The sequence below is a fragment of the Plectropomus leopardus genome, chromosome 23 (assembly GCF_026936395.1).
Source record: "Plectropomus leopardus strain MGB_pleo_1.0 chromosome 23, ASM2693639v1, whole genome shotgun sequence".
Lineage (NCBI taxonomy): Eukaryota > Metazoa > Chordata > Actinopteri > Perciformes > Serranidae > Plectropomus > Plectropomus leopardus.
The window spans coordinates 9729597-9754818 of NC_142198.1; the positions used below are offsets into that span (position 1 = coordinate 9729597).

Below are 25222 nucleotides of genomic sequence, written 5' to 3' on the forward strand. Positions count from 1 at the left end.
TGTTTCAAGCACTGTGCAAAAATAAATGGGCTGCCTCTAAAAACTAAAAAAAACAAGACCATCCCTTGAATTAATAGAATTCCTGTAAACTCTTTTCTTAATTTAGACAAAACTTCTAAAAATAATACATATGGGAAACATAACAGTACTGTGAATATTCGTAGCCAGACTATTTTGAAGAAAGAGCAGCTGAGTAAACTTTTATTGACAGCTCTGTGGCTTCAGATGGACTTGAGAACTACAGTTATTCCCCCCAACCATGAATTCCACGTACTAAAAATAAATACAAATTAGATCAGACGATGCCCAGTTTAGTCAAATCAATAACAGAAAGTCAAAGTCCCATGGCCGAGCCTGCCGAAAACATCTCTTCCACACAGCTTCCAAAGAGTGCAACGTTAAATATCCAAACCAAAGCCATGTTTGTTATGAAACTTTTTTACTCCCTGATAAATCTCACAAGAGAAGAATGATTCTGGGATGCGGAAAAAGAAAAAAATAAATAACCCATCCTGAGGCTGGGCGCCCTGGTAGCTCACTGTGTAAAGTGCGTACCATTATGGCCGAGTCCTTGCCACAACAGCAGGAGTTCAAGTTCAGCCCGAGGCCCTTGGCTGCATGTCATCCCCTCTCTTCGCCTTGTCTCTATCAAATAAAGCATAAACTGCCAAAGCAAAATCTAAAAAAAACAATTTAATGCTCCCCTTTCTTGACCCTCTCTCCATCCTTATAATGTTTTGCAAAGTCCCAAAATTACAGAATACAATTCAATGGTTTTTGTATTTCCCCACAATTTCCAGCCAACTGGCTTGAGCGCAGAAATGTGTCAGTTTACCTGTTCATCAGACACAAACTCAATCTGATTTTAGACCTCAAACAGGAACTTTTATATTTAGGTCTCAAATTGCAATCATTCAAAATCAAATATAATAAAACAAACACAAGAACGAGGCATGACATAAAAGTCCTTTTTGTAGCATAGCTCATTTTATTGTTTAAACAGTTTTGCATAGGAAATATATCCACTTCCAGTAATTGACTGCAGTAAAAACAGCTGCTAGCAGTATAGGCTGGATATAACAGTAACAATCACAAAAAGTTGAGCCTTTATTTACACTGATTTTAATCTTGTGGCAATTTTAGCCCCTGCACCAAATGTAACCAGCTTGAAGGCATCGCCTAATGCTCGGCGTTTCTAAAATCAATAAAAGAAGGGATATCAAGGCCTTCGCTATACAGTTCACAATGGACACCTGTGGCTCCTAAACTGTCAATGAAAAGATAAAAAACAAAAAAGGTTTCCAAAAAGTCCTCTAAAACGTACATTCAGATACATACATAGACCTTTGCACACACTTGCAGTGTAACTACGATCACTACTGGAGACTGTTTACATATTGTTTTGTTGGTGTTGTTGTTGTTGTTCATTATATATATATAATTCCACCATGATTCATGAAGTAGAAATGTGTGCGCAGAGGGAAGTAAAAGTGCCACAAGACCCAAAAATAAATCAGCCCTGCAGAGAAAACTGGTGACTAATCTTAAGAAAAGACATTATTCCATCGTTTGGCTGCTCTTAATGTAGCACTGACCCCTCCGCCCCACTCCCCTCCCAAAAAAAAGAAAAGAAGCAAAAACAAGAATGAACATTTCCTCTCAAATTTTCAACAACCTTGATGTGGGCATTGTGTGCTGACATAATTAATAAATCGCAAGAAAGAAAGAAAACAGTCAAAAAAGAAGTCGTAAAGAGCATATTTCTAGATGAGTTTGCCACATTCTGTTCTGTGAGATGGTGTTTTTCTTGTCACATATGAAAGTAAGTCTATCACATTTTACAATTATATACAATAGACACTTGGACAGCTTGAACAGGCACTGCATTGCTATCTTTTTGTCTTCTTTTGGTGAATGTTACATCCTGTAAAAATGCTGGTTTTTCATGTTTTATTACAACCTGATGCCAAGTGACTAGCAGCTAGCCAACGTATGGAAGGTGTGTATTGCTCATGTAGGATGAAAATGAAGTTTTTTTCCCTCTAAGTCTGCATGTATTCGCCCTCTCAGTCCCTGCAGAGTGCGCGACATTCAGTTAAAAGGAAAAATCACGCATATTGCATGAGTGCCACAGGTCCTCCTTGCATAAAGTTGTCCTGTTTCATGATGATCGCAGCGATCAATGACATAATACTTTCTAAAATAAGGTTGTCGTGAGTGTCAAAATCTGCCTTGAATACGGCTCTCTCTGATGGGTGGAACACTGATTAAAATTTTATAGTTTCAAGAGCTTTTCAACAGGCTACATTCACACCCTGCGTAGCGATAGAAATACATGCCCAAATACACGAGCTCTGATCAGCTGGAAGGTACAGTACCCAATTCTGAAGCACCTGCAGTTAATGTAATGTTTGCTTGTAGTGTGAATGAAGCCTTTCCTACATCACATCAGGCATAGACAGCATGTGGAATGTGCAAAATGAGTGATGCCTGGATGTTGTTACTGATCTTTAAAGAGATATATAAGAGCGTCGTCTGCATACGGTTGAAGTCAACAGCTCAACGCTGCAGATTTTACCCTGCTTCTCGCTTAAGGTCAGGTGCAATCTGGGGCCTTTTTTCTACTGGTTAAGTGAAGTCACCTCCCAGCTGCTACAAGAAACACACTCACACCAAGATCTTGTTGGACAAGAATTCACACCCATTTGCAAAAAAAAAAAAAAAGAGATAAATCACATCACACTCGCTATGGCCACACTAATGAAAGAACAACAATTCAAATATTCATGAAGTGTTTCCCAAATGGAAATATCTATGCACTAACCAAGATCAGAAATAATAATAATAAGAATAAAAAAGCCTTCATTGTTGTTGTGTTTTTTTTTTTTAATATTTATGGATCTTTATAGAATATTTTTTTGACTCCACATACAGGAATACAACTGATGAAAACACTTTACTAATTGGGGAAACCTGGAGAGTTCTAACTCAAATCCAGCCTCCAAAACAAATAGCCAAATTTTTTTTTTCCTAAAATGGAATTGACTCATTTTTCCCCAGATTTGAAGATTTACAAATAAGGGCTTTAAGAGGAAAACTCTCGAGAAAGTTTACAGTGTACAAACTCCTGTCCTACGGCAGGCTTTTTTTTTTCAATAGAAAGACCCTCATCTTCTCTCATTGTGTAGTGTCAGAGGCACTCGATCACACATCCGGCTCACAAAGTCACACATACACGCGCGCATGCACACGAACACTCAAGCTGCCAAAGCAGAGTTCAACCCCACAGACTACTGCTATCGACGCAATCAGGATATTTACCTTTATGTACAGTCTCCTATTCAAATAAACACCAACAGCACAGTGACCCTGACACATTTTTTATCACACGCACACAGGCAAACACACGCCCACTTACAAACACACTTGGGGACAATGCACGTCAGTGGGGTCTCCAATGGCCAAAGGCTGCAAAGCACTTATAGTTTTTCTATTAAAAGAAAAAAAAAGAATAAAACAACAACAAAAAAGACAGAACAGTGCACATAGAACGGGGTGACTTTTTGTTGAAATTTTTCTGCATAAGAAATCTGGGTGAAGATGGAGAGATTGAGCTTGACTTGAGGATTGTTTTAAAAACGTTTTCTGCTCCTTGGCCCTCTCCTTACTACAGGCAGAGAGCTCCTGGTAATACCGCCTCTCTGTGAGGGGAACATTTCTTTCACGATTGTAGGGAAAGAGTGCAAAAAAGGTGTCAGAGCAGCTGCTCTCTGTAAGAATTTACATCAAAAATGGTAAGATAATGATTGATATAAATAATGCCCTGTATTACGCCTGAGAGATTTATTTTAAGACTAGGTTCAAAACACTGTACGGGGGAGAAGACGATTGCCTATGTGCTAGTTAAGTGCTATATTTTTCTTCTAGTGGATTCTATTTAAGCTTCTACTGGGCCACGAAGTTAGAAAACACCATGCTTCCAATATTTAACATACTCTACTGGGCTCTCTGCTGGGGATCTCGGGAATTGACATATGTGCATATCATATATACATTTATACAAATCTACTACTTATAAAATACTTTCTAAAGGCTTGCTTGAGCCTGTCTGGAACTGATTTGGACAGGTCTCACGAGCATTAGTCGGTGTGTGATTGTTGCGCAGGTCACAGGCCACTTCACTGATGTGTTTAAGGCATCTACTTGGGAATTGCATTCGGTGACGTCTACAATAGTACGGCGTAGTGTTCTATATGAGCGTGCAACGGTATCCGTCGTCGGTTGCAGCTTTAAGGGATCTATGACGGAACGCAAAAATGATTTCTTTAAATGATTGTCATACTCAAGTCAAGCCGTCTCTCCTGTGAAAAATGAGCTCCTTCAAGGTCACATGCTAGCACCCCAGGTGGAAAGTTGAAAGTAAGAGTCACAGTAGACCAATCAGTGACTTTGCAGCCGTAGAAAGACCAAGGGTGCATTTTTTTTCCTTATAAGTACTTCTAGAAAAATACCACCCCTCCCCCTAAAACTCCCAAATTCAAAATACACTGGAACACGTCTCACCGTCATTCGGTAGGCCTATATGCTAAAGAAAGAAAAAAAAAGACCTTGTCATACACTGCATAGAAAGCAGTCCCCACTTTGGTCAATAAAAAAGGAAAACACCCACAACAACAACAACATCATCAACAACAACAACGACAAACAACGATATCAACAAAATAAATGCATTACAATATTGTCTATTCTCCAAACTAGCCTCTAATAATTGACGCATCTATAAGCACTACCTACATAGGCAAAACTTGGTATTGCATAATTTTCATAATTCTGAATTCCACCCTCCACAATAGTAATTGGAAGATGAACAAAATGAGCATTGAAGAATAAGGAAAACAAAAAGATGATAGGTTATTAGAAAAACCACCAAAATACTGAAAAAAAAATGCTGGTTGATTACAAACTTTAAAACGGCAACTATACACAGCCTTGATATGCAATGTAACTGTGAGATAGAGTAGTACATGAAGTTAAAAATCAACAATTTCATTCAGAGTACAAAACAATTCTTATCATAAAAATGTTAATTTTTTTCTATAATGATAAATGCAGCAAAAACAAGTGTAGTGATGTCTCTATATTCAAAGGCAAGGCACGTAATGTGGACTATATGTCATCGTGCAAATTAAGAGTACTGGAGAGATTTTCCTTGTATAAATACGTCTGGACTGGAGAGGCAATGGCTGTGAACATGCCGTGCACAATTCTAGATTTCAGGGATTTGCCACCACCTGGATTCGTCATTTCAGTTTTCAACCTCTTCCACTATAGAGTTAACCTTGCACAAACTGTAGCTTTACACATAAGCCGACTGTACATTTGCATGAATTGTACATTTCCATGGATTAACACTTTGCATTCCATATATAGTTTTTTGTAAACATAAGCTTTAGAAGCTGATGGCCAAATGCATATGCTTTTGATCTTTTCTTGAACATTAAAAAAAAAAAAAAAAAGAAATGCCATTTTTACACACTATGTGTGTCGCATTTCTTTATTTGTGTTCGGTTATTTTTTTTTTTCCCCCAAAATAAATAAAAAAGAAACTCCCCATAATGATGGGAAGGGCTCAAAAGAAGTGCTGGTTTTGCTCAGCGCTGCACAGGTAGCTCAGTGCTTGCCTTCAACTGCCTTTCACGCTTGATGTTTTTTTCTCATGTGAGAAGACGGATATGTGACTGAAATCAAATTCAAATGTTTTCTTAAACATTTTACCCATAAAACCATTTAATATTTATCCCCCTTCCTTTAGAGTCTTAGGGCTGACAGACTGATAGCTTCCCTTCAAAAACTTCAATTGCACTTGCCTCTATCGAGATTTTCTTATTCTCCGTCTTTTTCCTTTTTTTTAAAAAAATCCTTTTGTAAAGGAGTTGCAAATTCTTTAATGAGGGGTCCAATCTCAAGCCAAACATTTAGTGTTTTTTGAAAACCGCATCAAGAGTTCTCAACTCTTACCGTAAGTATTAATTCTTGAAGTAAGTAGCAGTAAAAGAATAAACAAAGTCAACACATTTTCTGAACAAAGAGTCGTATCACAGTAAACTGAAATCAAACGGAAGAAGAAACACTCTGAATTCACAATTTTTTTTTTGTTCCTATGGTGTACACAGTGAGTCGTTTGACGTGGGGAAAAGCCTCTTTTCAAGAGGTCTGATCGGAGAGCTTAGAGTCTCTGAGCCATCCACCAGGCAGAGGTTGTCGGTGCGCAGACCTCTTCACTTGTGTGTGTAAATCAAGAATTTACATCTTCCCCCAACATGGAAAAATAGTAGGAATTGCCGCTAAGAGACTAGAGTGTCATGCAATAAAACATTAAGGCATCTATACATCACAGTATTTGAATGGATTGAAAAGTTCTGCAAACGCAACAACTGACTGGTGGCTGGTGGATGTGTGGGGCTGGGCGGGGCGAGGAGACAGCAGGCCTGAAGCGTTTTCTTTTTTCTTTCCTCCGAACCGTCGTCTTCACTTCACGGCCAGTGTCCTTCATGGGGAGGGACGGGAGCTGGGGGGTGGTGAAGGGGGCGAGATTGGGAGTTGGGGGGACGATTGTGCAGCTCGTGCTGCTTTGCTGGTTTCATCCATGGCTGCGGACACCTGTAGTGCTGGCTGTGCACCACCAACACCCCCACCCACGCATCCACCCTGGGGGTCATCCTGCCTCTGGTGTGTTCAGTTCCCTGTCTCAGCGGGGACCAGGGGCTCACCAATGATGTTTATGCTGTAGTTCTGGTGGACATTTGTTGGCAGAATCGGAGTCCCGTTCGACACTTGGAATGGAACTAAGCTCGCCCAGGTACCAGGACTGTGGAGACAGGAGAAAAAAAAGACAGACAGAGAGAGGGAGGGATTAGTCACAAGCCATTAACTTGTTTGTGCAGCATGCTGTCAAAATCAGATTCTTTCTTTCAATTATCCTGAACACTGCTTCGCTAACAACCAGCATCACTGCTCTGCTGACAGTCATCAAGGTTCATGGTCTTATTTTCTGTTTTGTTCAGACGGAGAGGGGTAAACGAAAAGAAAAATGGCAGCACCAGCTCATTAATCTAAGCCGAGGTGATTCCACTTGTTTCCCAGTGAAGGACATCATGTGAGAGGGCCGTGACGCAGGCTTCTTCTCTGCATTCACAGCAGTATAGAAAAGGGGGAGAGTGTGATTGGTGGTGGAGGTGGAGGAGAGGAGGGGAGGGGGGGTGTGGGTAAAAGTGGTGATGGTGATGGTGGTGGTGGGTGGCTGGGGTGGGGGGTCCCTACACAAAGCTGTCCCATCCCTATTCATCTCACGCTAATGGCAAAACAACACAGTGATTGTTCCTGGGGAGCAACGGTGCTAACTGAAAACGCGAGCGGGAACAAACAGCATGTTGTTCCCGTGGGGTGCTGCGCTACGTAGATGTCAGATAATTAGCCCCCCCTTCACACACACACACCCTCCCGTCCCCTTCTATCCCACAGGCCCCTAGTGTGCACTCATCTAACACCCTCCCACCTCTCACATCGCCCTCACTAAGTCTGAGAATACCTGTGTCGCACATTTTCTCCCCGATTCACCAATAAGTAACTTTTCACGTCGTGCTAAAGTGCGCCACGGTAGTGAGTAAAACCTGTCAAGACAGATGAAGAAGAGTGGGAAAGGAGGATAACTGAGGCTGAGAGAAAGATGTTCACAATGTTCACGGAGACGAGAGACGACGTATGGCAAGGAGAAACAAAAAAAAGACAAGGCGAAAGTGTGAAGATGCTGGTTTGCAGAAGACAAGATTCTTTGCGTCTGCGTTCACGAGCCACTGATCAGCCAGTCTGCATTGTGCACGAATCAACAGTCACCACTCTTTTACTGAAAACAATGGAGGTGTAAATTTATCTCACTCATGGTATAAATGGGTCCGTCTCCTTGTTAAGGAAAGAAGAAAGAGAAGAAATATTGAAAATAAAAACGAAGTTTTTAGATTGTGTTTGTGATGTGTTTGAGTGTGCAAAGAGTTAAAAAAAACCCTCAAGGCTAATCCTCTCTAGCAGTTTTTTTTCTGCCTGTCCGGCCCGTCCTCATGCTATCCTCTCTCTCCTGCTTTCTTCCCTCCCTCCTTCTCTCTTTCACCCTGCCAAAAATCATCGGACAGGAAAGGGGGGATTAAGTTTTTCCTACCTTGCTGAACAAAGAGCGCACAGAGTGGCCAAGGACCGCAGCTTTCTCTCCCCCCCGCCCGTTTCTTTCTTTCTGTCTTTCTTCCTCCTTCCATCTCTCTGTTTTCTCTTTCCTTATGAGACTCCTCTCAGGTAATGGCTTACATTAGGGACGACCACACAGCTACAAAAGCGGACTCGCGGGGCCTTTGTGCGCACTAAACCCGCAGATCGGTTTTAATCTTGTTAAAATCGATGCCTGTCAGTCTGTATCTGCATCCCATAACCTAAAGCTGCGCTGGGCAGGATTTTATGTAAAGAACTCCTCTGCTATCAGGATAAATCACAAAGTGGGGGGGCTGAAGTCCTCCCATCACTGCTGATTGAGATTTGAGTAAAAACTGTCTTAAAAAAGCAGAAAGTGAAGGCTCTGTCCCAAAAAAGTCACTCTTTAATGGTTGATATTTTTGCTTCTTGTACTTTTAAAATAATTTGTTATGATGCATCACATACAGGTCGAGTTGAAAATGTGTTTTTTGGTGCCACATTATAGGAATTCTGGGTGGTGTTGTTCCAATTTGTCAAGCACTACCCTTTCGCTGCAGTCTAGACCCTTTGAAATGCCAAAATTTGCCTTAAAATGATACTTTTATCTCCATACAAGTTGTTGCTTTTTGTTTTGGAGCAATTCTGTCCAAAAAAAACCCAAAACTGACCTTCACTGCCGCATTTCCTTAGGTAACCTTCAAGATGGCCTCCCCTTGCCCTGTCCAAGCTCCCAAACCTCACTAATTCTACTCCCTGCAAGCACAGCCCGGGCATACAGCGTGCTTCGTTTAAGGATTAGCTCCCTAAATTAGATTATCTAATGGCATCTTAATGGATTGCTGACCCATTTCCTGCACAATGGCAACATGCGAGTCTGGCAGCGTTTTAATTTGGGGGCTAGTACTGAAGAGGCATTGCGGAGCGCTCCGTTTAAAGGGCAAGCGAGATAAAAGAGAAATCCGACTGATTCCATCTATATGTTGAACGCTTTTACGTGAATAATCCATCAAAGAGGAGGGGAAAAAAAAAAACGTAGAATGGAATTACCATCCTCATCTTTGTAATAAAATTAACTAAATTCAGTTGGGATCTATTTTATCTGTGCTCATTACTGTACACTCACATGGAGAAAAGAGGAGGAGTTAGTCGGTGTGTGAGTAAAATAAGAGACCCTGAGTTGCTGCGGGGGACATTTTTCTCGGCTACCTCCACTGGCCTATTAGGAGGCCTATTGAAGGGGCTGTGTGCATGTGTGTTTGCAAAACTTCAGCGGGCACAAAATGAGCTACACACACACATACACGCTCACACACAGATGATCTACACTTGCATGGAAAAGGGGAAAAGGCAGACGTAACAGGAAAAGGCTTAGCTCAGCGTGCTCGCTCTGCCATGGTGAAATGGTTCAGGTTTTTCCCCCCCGAGAGGGAGAGATACAGTATGGAGGCAAAGGGGGGAGATGTAGAGGAAGGGCGAAGGGGGGGGCTTTCTGTAACTTAAAGTTAACGAGAGCAAAGCATGACTTCAGCATAAAGTCAAACAAAGCTAAGCTTGTTAAAATGTGGAAAGTAAAACATCCTCACGTGGCTGGAAAAAGCTGACCTGAAATGACTTTTTTTATTCTACATGGTTTGACTTCCATTCGTTCTAATTAGCTTCATCGAGGTTTGCGTTGTGAAATGTTTTGTTTTTATTGGGTGCGAATCTGAGGGAAAAGCTATGTTTCGAAACCCTGGATCAAATTTGAAATAAATAAAGTTGTGCAAATTTTCACAAAAGCTCTATTCTGAGGAAAACTGTTGGACTTAGAGAAACTGACCCTAAAATATAGCTTAAACAAATCAAATGCTTAGAACAAAAAATTTAAAAAATAAAAAACCTAACAAAGTAAACACTAAATTACTGGGAAAGGTGGAAAAAAGGTGGAGTGAAAAAACAGATGAGGGACCAGAAAGGTTAACCTCTGTGGCAGAATATATAAACAATCAGATCAATAAGATTTATGAATTTATATGTGACTTGTGAACTCCTAAAATGTAAGAAAATCAAGAATATCCTGTATTGTATGATGTCATTAATGCAAGTGTGTGTGCGTGTGTTTGTGTTGTGCGAGAGAGACAGAGAGAGACGGCATGAAAGAATGAAAAGGTTACCTTTGCCAAGTAATCCCCAAAGTGTCGTCAGTGGCACTGGGGCCATAATGCCTGCCGTTTTGAGTCACGCTCCAGTCACACTTCCTCAGCTGTCAATTGAAACCTAGCAGTCAGATCACTGGGCCAAGACAACTTCCACTTCAGATTACAACTACAACTCAACACTGTATACAACAAAATGCATGCAGAAGGAGCCTAGGGCAGGAGCAGCAGGGGTACAAAATGACTCCGATATGAGTCCTAGCTGTTACTGACAATGCAAAAATAAAAGAATAATGAATGGAGTTTAATATCTGCTGGGGGAGGAATAACAGTCAAATCAAAGCTATGAATAAAACAGACAGACAGAAAGAAAAAGCATGCAATCACAGTTAGTGGTGAGAGCTAACCTGCAAGTAAAAAAAACTGAGTTAGTTAGTCACATGTGAGTGGCATCATATTTGTACTTCATCTGCTTTTTTTAAGGTGGTTAGCCAATGAAGCCATGCAATCCACTGGATGCATGCACCCTGTCGATAATCGTTGCTTCCCTGTGAGTACGCTTTCAGATTCAGGAAGGCATGCCCTCAAAGCATGCAGACTTTTTTTTCATTAGCTAACTGTTTTTATTGATTAGGGGTCAAAATTACAATGAAGTTAAACAGCACGCTCACACACGCATACACGCACATGCACACACTAAACCCCCTCTTTCTCCTCCCCTCTTAAGACATGCCAACCTTACATACAGATTACAAATTACTGCAACAAAAAAGCCACACACAAACTGTGTCTCCTTTGCATGCATTATGCGAGCGCACGTGTCGGCAATCCAGCTGAGAGCTATCTCTGCCAATACCAACCTAACCTTGCCCTGTGGTCAACACATTCATTTAGTAATGCATCGGGATAAAACTGCACTGTTAGCACTCTGCGTGCAGTGGCAGACGTTTTTCGCAGAGGCTCTTAAGAGGGATTTAATCAGATATACGCTGAATATTCAAAGCCATTTGCAGCGGTCAAGAAATGCGTTCTTTCTCCTCTGAGCACCTGGATGAAGCCATCAGGACGCTGATGGTTTCCTACTTAAGCTGTACTTAAATACAGTGAGCTGTTTTTGTTTTATGCCTTGATTTCTTTTATGGAGCAAATGCAAAATAGTGTCAGGAAACAGAATTTTAGGTGTGATTCTCAAAAGCCTTTTCATGATGTAATAACACTGCATTATGTTACAGTTTAATCTACAGCGCTGTGAAAAAGCATTAGTCCACCACAGATTAGTTGTTTTAGCAAAATTGTGATGAGGATATACATATACCAATAATGATTATTAATACTTAATGAGACCAGTAAATCATATTTGGAACCAATAAGCATTTACAATAAAAATGAAAATATTTCTGTTGAAATTTAGAATTAAATGTTACATTAAAACATATATAGCAAGTTCCCAGCACCTTTTTTTTATAATGTCAAGTGAAAAAAATTAATGAATAAAAACTGCTCCCTGAGGTTTCACAAAGTAAAAGTTCCTCCCATGCTGAACAATTCTTTGCACTTTTTAATTAATTATTTTTATTTGCAATCATTAAAATAAAATGCTGACACAGGCAGTCAGCAAAATGCCAAATATCGGCCCCAATAATCATCCAAGCCAATAATCTGTCGACCACTTGTAAACACACCAAAAGATTAGTATTGTAAATCTCATATTTTCTGCCCAAATGAGTTCAAGAAATGCTAAGTGGAAATGGAGGTGACACAAAATACTTGCAACTTTAGCCTGTTGAAGTGGTTTTATTCTGAAATATATTTCCTGTATGTCCCTATTTTAGTAAAGAGACTACTAAGAAATAAATATATATGTTCATTATAACATTGCTAAAATAATTAAGGGGGGCTGAGACTTTTTTAAGAACTGCATTACTTTTACTTGATCAATCGCAGCTGAATAAAAGTGAATAGGAAACAATGCATCTTTTCCCATCTAGTGTTTGTATTCAAGGAAGGTTGGGAGACTAAACCCCCACGCCGCTCCCGCGCTCTCCAGCCCTGACAAAAGCTTGGGGAGAATGTGCGGGCTGGGCCAGACGCTCGGTGCCACCGCTCCTCGAGGGGCTCGCCATCTGTCCGCTGGCACCGGCACATCAGAGTGGCATGGGCACACGGGGAAAAAAGGGGAGGACGGAGCCGGGAACGTTAGCAAACAGATGCGGGCAGATTGTGGATTAGGATCCTTCCTTAGATAATACCAAATGACATCTGATCACGGATCTTTCCCTGAGGAATGCTAGATGGTGGCATTCCCTCGAGGGGTTAACCAAGGCGAGAGATGAATGGAGGGTTTTCACACATTCGCTGCCTGGGAATCGTAGAGCAGGTGTGGGAGTGTGTGGTGGTGTTGTTTTGTTTTGTTTTTTTTTTCATTTTTGAAGTCGACTGTGTATGTGTGTGTGTGTGTTTGTGTTTCCAGGGACTTCTATTTTAGTAGAGCCACATTTTAAAATAGGCACTACTCTGAAAAGTAAATTTCAGTTTTACCACTGAGTTATTAGATGAAAAGGACAAGGAATAATGTTTATATAAGGGGTGAGGGGAAAAAAATGATACAGCATAGTATTGCAATATTTTTTGTGTAGAAATATCATATTGTTACACGGAACCAAGTAATGGTTTTTAAAAATTTCTACATTTTTAATGTTACAAAAGCAGTACAACAACTTTTTGTAGCCTTCTAGAATAATAAAATCATTTTTTTTCAGCTCACTATTGCTGGAATAAAAATGATTGAAGTGGGACGGACAGACTAAAAAATGTATTAGATATTACAATTGCTGTGTTTTCCTTTCTCTGGACATAATTACATAATAACAAAAATAATAACAGTTTAAAAAAGGTAATATATCGCAATATATTTTATTGCAATTCTTAGCACATTTTAAATTGCAATAATATTGTGACTTATGGATCGTGATACATTGTATCGTAGGGCCTATGGTGATTCCCACCCCTACCTTATATGTGCTTATGCTTTTCCTCTCTTTTTAAAGAAATCAAAAGTAGCTCTGACAGCAGCAGAGGAGGATTCAGTGCAAGTCACGCTTCTATCCACCAAACAGACAGACCATGTTTTAACTCTCCAGCCATATTCGTGTGACGTGTTTTCCTTTCCTACCAATCCTGGCGAGAAACGGCTGCAGCTAAACAACTCCAAAGTGTCGGTAAGCCTCACAGATCCCACACAATAAACATCCCCATCACCAGATGAGGACAATGACAGAGTATTTTGGTGAAAGTGCTCAGTCCTGAGGGGCTTGGCTCAGTGTCGGCCCGCTCGGCAAAGGCCAGATCCCAGTCCGTTAAATCATACCACAGAAAACAAAAACAAGTGTGACAAGGAGAAGCATGATGAATCAATGAGGAGAGTGTTTAGAGCTGCTTAAGCTGATGAGAGCATTTATTCATCTGGATATACGGTGGAAGAACCTTCCAGAAAGTTGTAACTGTCTGAATCTCAAATTCACTCTTTCCAAACTGAGTATATCTAAAAATATCTGAGCTGATGTCTTAACAAGGCCTTATGTACTTTTATTTTGTCTTGTCAGTGCACACAAGTTTGTTTTAGGATAATTCAATTTTGGATAATTACAAATTCTCAAATAAAAACAACAATATTCTTTTATTAGATTATCATACTGTATTCCTTAGGAGGATATTTATACATCTGGCTGATTTACAAATCTAAAACAAAAAAAGGCCTTATAGCCTCTGGGGGCAAAGCTTTGGATGCAATTCAGCAGCTCACACAGCTCCGCTCAGACTGCTGCTGTCTTGTGTAGTCACTTTGTGCCTCCCTGAAAGAAGTAGCAGGGCTACAAGAAAAAATGTGGAAGACAAACTGCGCGACATCAGCCAAGTGAATCCTCCCTCTCCTCCTCCTGAGTGGAATAAAAGCATCCCATGACTGCTGACAAACATTCAGCGATTATTTTTTTTTTTGCCTACTCTGATTTTAGGGAAAAAATAGCGAGCAAGAAAGGCAGAGAGAGAAAAAAGAAAGACAGAAAGAGGAAACAGAGGCCAGCTTTGTCATTTTTACTAAACATAAAAAAAAGCGAGCTGAGGAGAAACCCAGCGATCATTATGTAGCCGCGTGCAGATGCATTCAATTAGTTGTGGTTGGAAAAGCCTTGGCCTGAGACCAGCGCTTTCAATAAGACGGGGTGGGGGAGAGCACTCTCTCCCGTCCGACAACACCGCAACACTCCTAACCTCACAGACGCACACAAACACACACACACAAACACACACCGGGTGACCACATCTGCCCTAGGAGCGCTGCTGGGGCAACCGCGTGACGCCAACGCTAAATATTCAGCTTGTGTAACATAAATGAGTGTACTGATTACATGTGGTATGTGTGTGTACGTGTGTGTGTGTGTTTCTAATGTAATGTGTGAAGGAAATAGAGCAGAGCACATTACACTCTCAAAGACACCCACATGTCCCATCCATCTTCTGAGTGGTGGCTACACAATGACAGTGAATTTCCGGACATTTCTTCAGAAAAACTAGATCCCCATTTTTATTCTAGACTGTAGGATTAAAACTCTAACACACACTCAACTTATTGGCATGAGGTAAGTCTACTGTACTTACAAAGTGTATTTACAAAAAACAATATAAAATGGTTATAATCTCAAATTCAGCCAAATTCAGCCAATAGAGCTACTGAGGATATTAAATTGTGGGTTATTTAAGAATCTTTTGAGTGTCCCTCAAAATAAAACATCAGAGGTGTTAATAATACTAAAACTAACAGCAGCAAAACAAAAAAGGACAGCATCGTATCTAAAGCATAGGAGATGTGATTATCACTTTAACCTCCTACTACAACTTTTTTAAGGTTCAATCCAAAAAACTTGGTATGTTGCTTATTTGTTATGCCAATAGTAAATGCTATGCTTGACCTCAGCCTACGAGTACTCTGATCTGATCTAGAAATGTTCTGATCTAACAAGACAGTTTAATGCTCCCAGCAAATCAAATTCAGAGTGCGACAGGCTTTTGCAGAGGGCAGGGATTTCACATCTGATGTGAGGGGGGGAGATGGGGGACAGAAAATGAAAGGAAAAGAGGAGCAGGTGAGCTGAGTGCTGGAGGGAAAGAGGGGATCTCACCTGTTGCTGGTGGAGGAAGGCGGGATCTCTTGGGCTCAGGCCTACAAAACGGTTAGCCGTCGGGGTGCCAGGGGCTGAATAGCCTGGGTAACATGCCATCACAGAAACACAAATACATGCTTGCATTATAATTAGGATTTGATGAACTTACAAATGGCTGTTGCACTTGGAACACAGTTATTTACCGTCAGTCATTTGTCAATGTTACAAACAACCAATGATGAAAAGAATGTGCGGAGTCCCACAAGGTTCAACTTTGGGCTCACTTCTAATCATTTAGACAATTTATGCTCAAGCATTGGATATTTTTTCACAAATTTTTGTTTGTTTTTCATAATTTTAAAAGATGTTTTAACATATCATTTTTTTAATTTTAGTTATATATAATTAAAAGGCAACTCAACACCAGCTGAAAATTTGATTACAAATCACCCTGCTGCATTGCGTGATGGGTAGTGGTTATTTGTGTTGGCTGTTCTGGACTCACCTTCTGTGGATGTGGTGATGGGCTTGGTGTCTGGCATGGAGAGTGAGACGGGTCGCACAGCGCCGTGGTGTGGGGAGGGAGCCAGAACTGGGGTGAAGTGGCCTGGGACCTTTCCTACCACCTGGCCACTGCTGTTAGGCTGCAGGTGGGGCACAGACAACAACAAAACACGATTCAGCACAAGCATATTTATTTCTGAGCTTTATTTATTTTGCCCAAATTTAAGGTATGTTCATGCCAAACATTAATGGAGAGATTTTTTCATCTCTGGAGTTTATCAGCTTTCATTTCGGTGTGTTTGACACAATGCCAACAGTTGTGAAAATTTACATTTTGATAGTCATAAATTGACAAAAAGAAATATCTGTCCTTAACTTATGTTTGAAAAGAGATAAACTAAAGAGGTAACATGAAGGAAAAAAGCACCTGCTTTGCTTAATGTACTCCAAAAGCAAGAATTGTATTTGTTTTGTCTGCCAGCAAGATCTAAAACTTTGCATGAAGACAGGCAAACGGTGTCCAGTCACTTCTGTTTACAAGCTCTTGTTCGCTTGTAAATGTGCAGTTGGGCAGATCTCAATAAAACAATACAAGCATGTAACAAACTACACTTTTCCACAATGGTTAGCACTAAACAAACTCAATGTCCTATCCTCGCTTGTAGGGGAAGGTTTAACTCCTCCTCACTGCTATGATCGCGCTCGCAGACTTAAAATCAACAACAAAAGGTGACCGGAGCGCTCACTCTTACACTTAATGCTCTGTCTGAAGAAAAGATTTTAGTACTTTCAGTTGCTGTGCTGTCACAGTTATTACTAAAACCCTGGGGGGCACGAGCAACAATAGATCCTCAGTCACTGACGATGGATTTCCTACATGATTTTAAACAAAGATTTTAATGGCGCTCATAAATGGAATTTAGGAGGACTCGGGCATGAAAAGAGAGAGCTGCGGAGTGACCTGCTACAATGGTGTGAATGTGCGTGAGTACAGAGAGCGAGGCAGAGAGACTATATATATAGAGAAAGAAATAAAGGGAGCTAGTGGGAGCTACTCTTTCAGACGGCTGGAGACTGTCTGGGGCGTTCATTTCGGGGCCGCCCCAAGTTCAAAACTCAAACAGGCCTTTTTGGAAAAGAATTGTGTCCACAGGGTTCCCTACGATGTGAATAGAATGTTTAATTAGAGTGTAATATAATCTGCGTTAAAGCAAGCATAAAAACATTCTGGCACTCGTCCATGGGATTATAAGCGCTGTGTTATTTGCTGAGCCTCCCCTCCCTCCCTCCACCCAACTGGTCTTCTCTCTTCCCTACCGGACCCCACCTCACTAGCTCGCCACCACCCCCTCCTCTCTCCTTTCTCCAGCACCCCAGCAGAGGGCCAGTTAATTCTGCACAAGAGCCGGGCCCCGGCAACGGCAAATATTTACAACCTTTATCATTCCCCGCGGTTTTTCTCTAGAGTAACAGCCCCCCTCCACCCCCCTCCATCCCTCTAACCCGCTCCCTGCTCTGGAGATGGAGCCGTCTACGAGGCCTTTGTTTACAGTGAGAACAGCGGGGATATAAAACTCACATAAATATCACACAGCTCTCTCATCTATAGAGACGCCTGCTCTCTCTCCAACACACTGGCCGCAGTGTGTACCAAGAATGTATAAAAGCCCTAAGCTATTTGATTTACTGCAATGTCTTGATACAGTTTTGTGCGTCACGTGTGACTGCAATCGTAATAGTGTTGGTTGACTTTTTTATGGAGACATCAAGTTGTTTTTTTTTTAAGCACAACCACAAATATAATGTACTGAAACAGTTGCCATGAGCATTATATCAAACAGAAAATAAATGCTTCTCTGTCACATGAAGTGGTCGGCAAAGTTCAGTCTGGGGTTGTTTGCAAAATGGAAAGTTGTTTAATTTAACCATAATTTAATTTGCCATAAATTATGCTAATTAGTTAACTCTTAACAACGGCGACTGTAATTATAGGTTTCTCACCAATGTTATTTCCCCCACATACACAGCCCAGTGCTAAATAAATAGACATGTGTCCGTTAAGGGCTCCAGGACAAATACTATCAAACTGTGGTCAGCTTATGTGCTTAAAATGATATTATCTATTTGCACTGAGAAAAAGCTGTTTTATAAACATGTCATTCTAATGACATAATGAATGACCAGGAGCAGGTTTCAGACAAAAGAAAGATGTTTCTCGACTTGCAAATGCACCAATGAGGCATTAATGAAATAATGACAAATGCATGCTGTAATTTCTCTTAGGTCAGATGGGAACAGAGCCGAACAAGATAACAAAAGAACTACTTGAGGCCATGTATCTCTTGCCAAACCAGCGTCTGACTTCTGGCCTGCAAACTGGCTTCTTCAAAGACAAAAAGGGAAAAAAAGAGACTGACCTGGCTGCTCTGAGGGCTGGACGGGTCGTATGACGGCACGTAGCTCTTGAGGGGATCAGCTGGGTTGAGGTGGGGCGGGTAGCGGATGGTGGTGTGCGAGAAGTAGGGCGATGGCGCCGGGGGCAAGATAGCTGAGGCCGAGAACTGCAGGGGTGAGTGTGGAGGGGGGCTCCTCGTCGATATAACTGCAAGAGAGACAGACAGAAGAGTGGAAAGGAAGATAAAGATTGAGTGTTTGTGAGGCAGTTAAGATAAAGCGATCATCATTGATCTGAGAGGGTAAATTAAGTATTGACATGGATTTTTCAACTGCATTTATGAGGGGGAAAAGTCGATGAGAGCTTCAGATTTAAAAGAGAGCCGGTAGTTAAAGTCACCGGTGACTCACCACTGTGTCCTACACCTGTTAGGCCTGGGTGATGAGGCTGAGGGAAAGTGCTGAGTCTAGGTGAGGAGTCCTGCGGGGAGGTGGGGCTGAACAGCGGCTTCTCTGGCTTCTTCATGGTGGGAGAGGACATGTCTGCTAGTGGGGAAAACACACACAGGCACACAAACACATGAATGCAGGCTCAAGGTCACATTTGTAGATGCCTCATTAATTATTCAAACTCTTGAAAGTTGTTAAAGTCTTTGATAATCTCTTTGGGCATATTTGTACAGGACTACAGTGGCGGAGCAGAGCGGGAGCCGGGGGGGCCTTGGCCCACCAGATACAATTGCTGGCCCCCCTGGTGAAAATAATTCGAGGCCAATATAACTATCTTTAAAAGGCTGGAGCATGCTCATTTTTTAGGATAGTGGTATCTTGTGAAACTCAATAACACAAGGCATCCAATAGTACAAACCATGTTGACATACCTGTTCAGGCAGGCTGTTCTCATAAAGTGTTGGTATGTTTTCCTACCAAAAGTAATGCATCCTAATTCATACATATCATACTTAATCATGAGCCATTCATTTTTGCATAACCCACGTATTTTGGAAAGCTGTGATCACATGACTAATGTGTTGACTGAAATAAACAAGGAGGTGTTCCTGAGAGGTCTTGTAAGGAAGCAGGTTGGGGTGGTGAATGGGTTTGGCCTGAGACTTTCGGAACCATGTAAATTTTGAGCAAACTCTGAGTCATTTTCAGGTGTGTCCTCACCGTGTTTTCATTCCTTAACCCGACAGTAACTTTACTTGCCTGAACCTCACCTCTATAACTTTATGTTAATTATGTAACTTAAGACTAAGAACCTAACATCATACATGGGGCGAGAATTCATAGGATATCATGCAAACTGTTGTGGGTGAATTTTCATAGGATATCATAGGAACCATTCTACTAGGATATGTCGGTTTAGGAAGGGGGATAAATAACAATCCAAAATTCTGTTGGCGAAATTCTGTTAAGGGAACAACTGACATGACACATCTGAATAAAAATGGGTTTTATGTCTCCCCTAAACTTGAAGATTGAGGGGGACATCTACCTTCAAGTAAATGTTTTGTTTCTTACAGTCAATGTACTCCTTCAAATTAAAGCTGTATATTTGTTTTACTCAAGGCAAAGGACAACCGGCCTATTTAAAGTACACATCTAACACATATATACAGATATAAAACACGATTGTCCTGGAACTCAAAATGTTAACTGTACCAGTATTATTCTATGTATATCAGATAATTAGGAATATTAACTGTAAAATAGCAGCGAAAGTATATCATTATGCAATTCCTAAACTTTCCATATTGACATTTTAAGAAGCCTATAGTTCAATAGCATAAGCCTATTCCTGAAATTCAGTTACGTCTTGTGGTTTTGGTGTGCCACCCAAAGTTTTTCAGTGGTCCCATCTGGCCACCCATGTGAAAAAATTTTGGGGGTGCCACTGCTGGATTACAAGGCAGAAACATGAGGAATTTGTCCAAACTTCTTTGTTGTATTGAATATTTTCTTTACAGACAAAAAAGTAAAATGATTTCACTGGTGCACAAAAACAAACAGCAACTTTTTTTTTAATAGCGTCAACTTGAGGTGTGTTGCTGAAAATAAATCAAAACATTTCCCTCCAGCTTCCACTAATGCTTCCATTTCTCACAAATGGAATGAATTAAGGGCCAAAAATGAATTACCGTTGAAATTAGACAGAATTCGATCTGTGTGGGATTAGTATTACCAAGAGCACGCTGTCTTAAGCAAATGCAGAAAACAAGGGAAAATGTATCCAGCAAATTACAGACACACAAAAGGTCAAAATCACTCCTAATCGCTGGAATCATTGCAAATCACTGGACATTCCCAAGAAATGTGAGTCCTGTGAAAATTCAGCTTTTGTCATGTCTGAGCTGAGCAGACAATTAAATCCAGTGATCTGATGCACAGTTGTAAAGCAGCCGGTCGCTCAAATGGGATTTAAGAATTTCAAGACCCTCACGTAATCTTAAATAGAACATTACACTGTAACATCTGCTCGCCTCGGCCTTACACGGTGTCTGACAAGCTACTGTAATTCCCCATGAATAATCCTGAAGGCTCGGCAGAGGACATGAAATTTGTTTAGAAAATTTGCGCAGTTCTATAAACTCAAAAAGTATGTGCACAAACTCTTACAAGTTGCTCATTATTGCCGCTCTACACTTTCATGAGCAATGTTCTGCTGTCACGGCTGTGCGGTTTTCAATTTTCCATGGTGAGACACAGTGTCTGAAGGGAACGTGATAACAAATAGATGCGAGAGGCAATGGCCTACGTCTGCTCGTGCTTCTTCTATGAACATTCATCAAGTGCTTTTCTGGTCTGTCTCAGATTCTTGGGGTGTATAACTTTCAAATCATCTATCTCTTTCCCCCTCAAAATAAGCTGTTGTTGATGCATTTCCATAGTATTAACTGCCCTTTCCCTCCCACAACAGGGAAGGATCCACCCGAGTGACGGGAAGAATCACTCATCTCCAGAGAAAGAGAGCGACAAAGGTGGCTGGAATTCACGGGGATTTCCCACTCTGAGGTTGCAAGAGGATACAGGCTTAAGTGCTTTCATTTTTATGTCAGAGGGAGAAATACCTTGGAGAAGATTGATATCACTGCTTCATGTTTTCACATCGAAATAGGAAATATTTTCTGTGATAAAGGTATTCCGTTTTTCCTCTTCTGCTAATGAAATACTCCAGAGAATCAACTGGACTGCCTTGGGAAATTAAACTGGACAATTAATTACCAGAAATTAAACACTAAATACAAATGTTTAAATAAAAAGTCCAAAGTGCTTATTTTTTCCATTTAGACCAGACTAAGCGTGTACCTTCATATTAAAAAATCCCACCAAAAAAGAAACCAAAAAATCTTAATTTGAGCAGTACTTTCGCAGAGAAAAATACAAGACAGAAACAATTTCTCCCTCTACATGGGGAGGTTTTTGTCGAACGACAACCATGTGCGAGAATTGACCGCTTGGCACTTGGGAGGCCTCATATGGGTTTAATATCGCCCCACTTCGCATTTATTCTCTCCTGACAGAATAATGGCTGTCTTTGGAGAGTTTCCTACCCACTGCTTTCCCTTTCTCCTCGCCCCAAAGCGTCTAAGTTTACGCAGAGCAATGCTCCCAGGCCTTGTGCAAAGGGACAGGCTGCATTTTCGAGTACCCACATTGGGCTGTGGTGGAATCCCACCAGTGGTGTGTCTCTCGTGTGTCATCTGGTGTTTTCCTCTCTCTGCCTCCCTACTTATTATATTGAAATTTGAAAAGAGGACTGGATAGAAAAACAAAAACAAGAAGGTGCACAAAGTTAAAACAAAAATTTAAACCACTGGTTCCCAACCTGGGGGTCCCGACCCCCACTTGGGGTTGCTAAAGGCTCAAGGGGGGTCGTAAGGCCTTCTTGATTTTAAGGGGTGTAAAAAAAACATTTTTTAAACATAGAGTAGGCCTATGTCAACAATTCATGCAATCTCTTTTTTTTTTTTAAAAAGAGCTAGTAGAACACCAGCCAAGTTTCAAGGAGAGGAAATTAATTAATTTGTCAAAAAAGAAGCTATTAAGTAATTTCATCATCTGGTTTACGTGATGACTTCCTATTAGTTCCTGCTGCTATATAGGTGGTGCTGTATCTATAATGCATATGTATTTAAAACCCTGACGAAGACTGGTACTGGACGAGACATGTTGGCTTTTTTAATGATTTAGCCACTATAATAAAGGCTTTTTAATGTAATTCCTCCTTGTATTTTCACGTTTCTCACACTTATGGAGTGCCTGGATTGCCTTCCTGTCAAGCCTATTAAGTATGCTTGATTGTTAAAAATAAAACATAAATAAATAAAAACAGAGAATCATAAAAAAGTGCCTATAAATATCTAGAAAGTTCATCTCTGATGCAGTATTCACAGGGAATAATCTGCAGAAAATTCATCCAAAGTGCTCATTTTACACAAACTTCCTGCAATTATTGCATTCACTATTTGCCTTTATTAGACAGTTTATCAGTTGTTCTGTACTGTTGTTGTTAAGCATTTTAATAAAATCTAAAATATCCATAAAATATGTCATTTAGGGGCAGTCAGTTAATTAAATGATAGAAAAGGGGTTCTTTAAGGAAAAGGGTTGGGGACCACTGGCTTAAACCACACTATGTCTTACTGAGGAAAAAGGTGGGACATTTTCTTTTAATCATTTTGTCTGACAAAACGTTTCCTCCCACCTCTGCTGGTAAAATCCAGGGGCAGCGCGGGCAGCAGAGTGTGGAAAGAAGTCAGCAGAGAGTGAGAATGATCCGGAAACACGGGACAGTGAGGCCTTAATTAAAAGGGTGATGGGCTCTGCTCTGCACCAGGAGACAATGAGACATGCGAGCTGTCCCGTGAGGATCTCACTTTCTCCCTCGCGCTTAAAAAAAGTGTGCAAGACAGCTTCTTCCTCCAATACACGCATCCCTTCTTTTTTCCAGATCCAGTAAGCCCTATGTATGAGCTCATTAGATGAGCTTTATTTCCTAATTCCCTTCTTACTAGTCCTGTGCCTTAAAGGTGATCATTGAAACTCAACTGATGGGGGAATTTCTCTAAAGTTCAGCCAAGACGTATAGCCTGATTTCCTGATTAAAAGTCATCTGACACGTTTGCCCCGCAGCTCCAACAGCTCTACATGAGGTTTATAAATAGGGATATCTCTCTAAAAGGTGTTTCAGCTATCTGTGTATGAAGAAAAAAAGATACACCCAATATCTGAACACACACAACTTGCACTCGTATGAAAGTAAAATTGAAATCTTAAAGTTTAACTGTGGTGAAAATAGAGTGCTGTTTTTTGTTAGACACCGAGTCAGGAATTTCAGCTGGAACACTTTGTTCTCATAACGGACTCTCTGTTTTGTGGGATCCAATGTTTCCTTTGTGTAAGCGACAGGTGTGAGGGAATACAGATTTACATTCAGACAGCGGTTCAAATGGGTTGAAACATTTATATGGCTGACGATGCCAGGGGCTATCTCTGTCATGGTATGTATTTTAAGAGAGTTGAACAGGTTCGTGTGCAGAGAAACCAGATGCAGTTCATCCGCAATGAAACGGGTGGCGGCATTGATGTACAGTAGCTTCTGACAAGGCTGAGAGTTAAAGAGAGTTCAGCTGCTGTTAAAAAACAACGTGAGGTGTTCGCTTTGATCACGTCTATTTGCATGCGATGAGGGTGAAATGAGTAACGCTCTCCCGTCCCTCATTAAATTCTGTCAACGTGCCGCCGTGCAGCGCTGAGCTGCGCGAGAATGTGATCGCACAAGGGCTGTTCCCCTGACTCGGGGTGTTTGTGTGACTGTGAATGCGATGGAGGGTGATACTGACAAAGTGTATTCAAGGCTGACAAACCTTCTACAGGTAAATAAAGGTGGTTAAATGCAAACAGGAAAATCACCTCCGTCTCTATCGTGCCAGTTTGCCCGACTGCTGGCAGGTGAGCTGGGTGACGAGTAGAAGTCAGGTCCTGTCGGGCTGGTGTCCATGTTCTCCTCCATGTTGACGGTTTTGGGCCTTTTGCTGTAACACATGGAGAAGCTTATGGTTTAACACAGGCAGTGATTTTTTTATACCATGACTTTAACGAGTGCGAAATGAATTCTGCACTGATTTGGGCCAGTTGGTGTGCATATTTGGTGCAGATTTTATGCATTATGTGAAGGTTTAGTTAAAGGGCTAGTTCTTCCCAAAATCCAGAAGACATATTTTACTTCTTACCTGTAGTGCTAGTGATCAAACTAGATTGTCTTGGTGTGAGAGTGTTGGAAATATCGGTATTGGAGATGTCTGTCTTCTCTCCCATATAACGGAACTAGACGGCACTCAGCTTGTGGTGCTCAAAGCGCCAAAAAACACATATGAAAAACTCAAAATGTTTTTCCAGAAACCATGACCCATTACTAAAGATAATCCACAGACCTTGTTATGAGCAGTTTCATGGTGGAACTATTTTCAAACTATATCCGTTTGCTGTATTATCAAGCACAGGGAAGTGTGCATCGACTGCTAGCTAACCATATTTTCTACCCCATTCTATTTTACTGCTTTTATTTATTAAATCACCCTCCCCCTTTTTCCCACCCATTTATTTGTTCATTCTATTTTAGTTTTTGTTCATCTTTTTATTTCATTTATTTTCTTATTTACTAACTTATTTATTTACTTATTTTCCCTTTTAAATTATTGAAAAGTCATGTTCATTTGGTTGTGCATTTTGTTTTTGTGCGTTCATATGAGCCAATAAAAAAAAGTTACAAAAAGAATAAAGAGACAT

General features: G+C 40.8%; 1 protein-coding gene across 6 annotated transcripts in view; it reads right to left on the bottom strand.

The window, feature by feature from the left end:
• Nucleotides 1-965: 965 nt before the first annotated feature.
• LOC121962150 (nuclear factor 1 B-type-like) overlaps nt 966-25222 on the bottom strand; it is a 73941-nt gene continuing 49684 nt past the window's right edge. For 3 of the 6 annotated variants that reach the window (XM_042512347.2, XM_088073169.1, XM_042512345.2), the window contains 7 exons: nt 24347-24468; nt 18842-18976; nt 18454-18638; nt 16038-16176; nt 15551-15633; nt 10392-10480; nt 966-6868 (listed from right to left, as the gene is read on the bottom strand). In XM_042512347.2, coding sequence (XP_042368281.1) covers nt 6736-6868; nt 10392-10480; nt 15551-15633; nt 16038-16176; nt 18454-18638; nt 18842-18976; nt 24347-24468 — 886 coding nt within the window. In that variant the 3' untranslated portion in view covers nt 966-6735. The remainder of the gene's footprint in view (nt 6869-10391; nt 10481-15550; nt 15634-16037; nt 16177-18453; nt 18639-18841; nt 18977-24346; nt 24469-25222) is intronic. The other 3 variants (XM_042512346.2, XM_042512349.2, XM_042512351.2) reach the window with 3 other exon arrangements.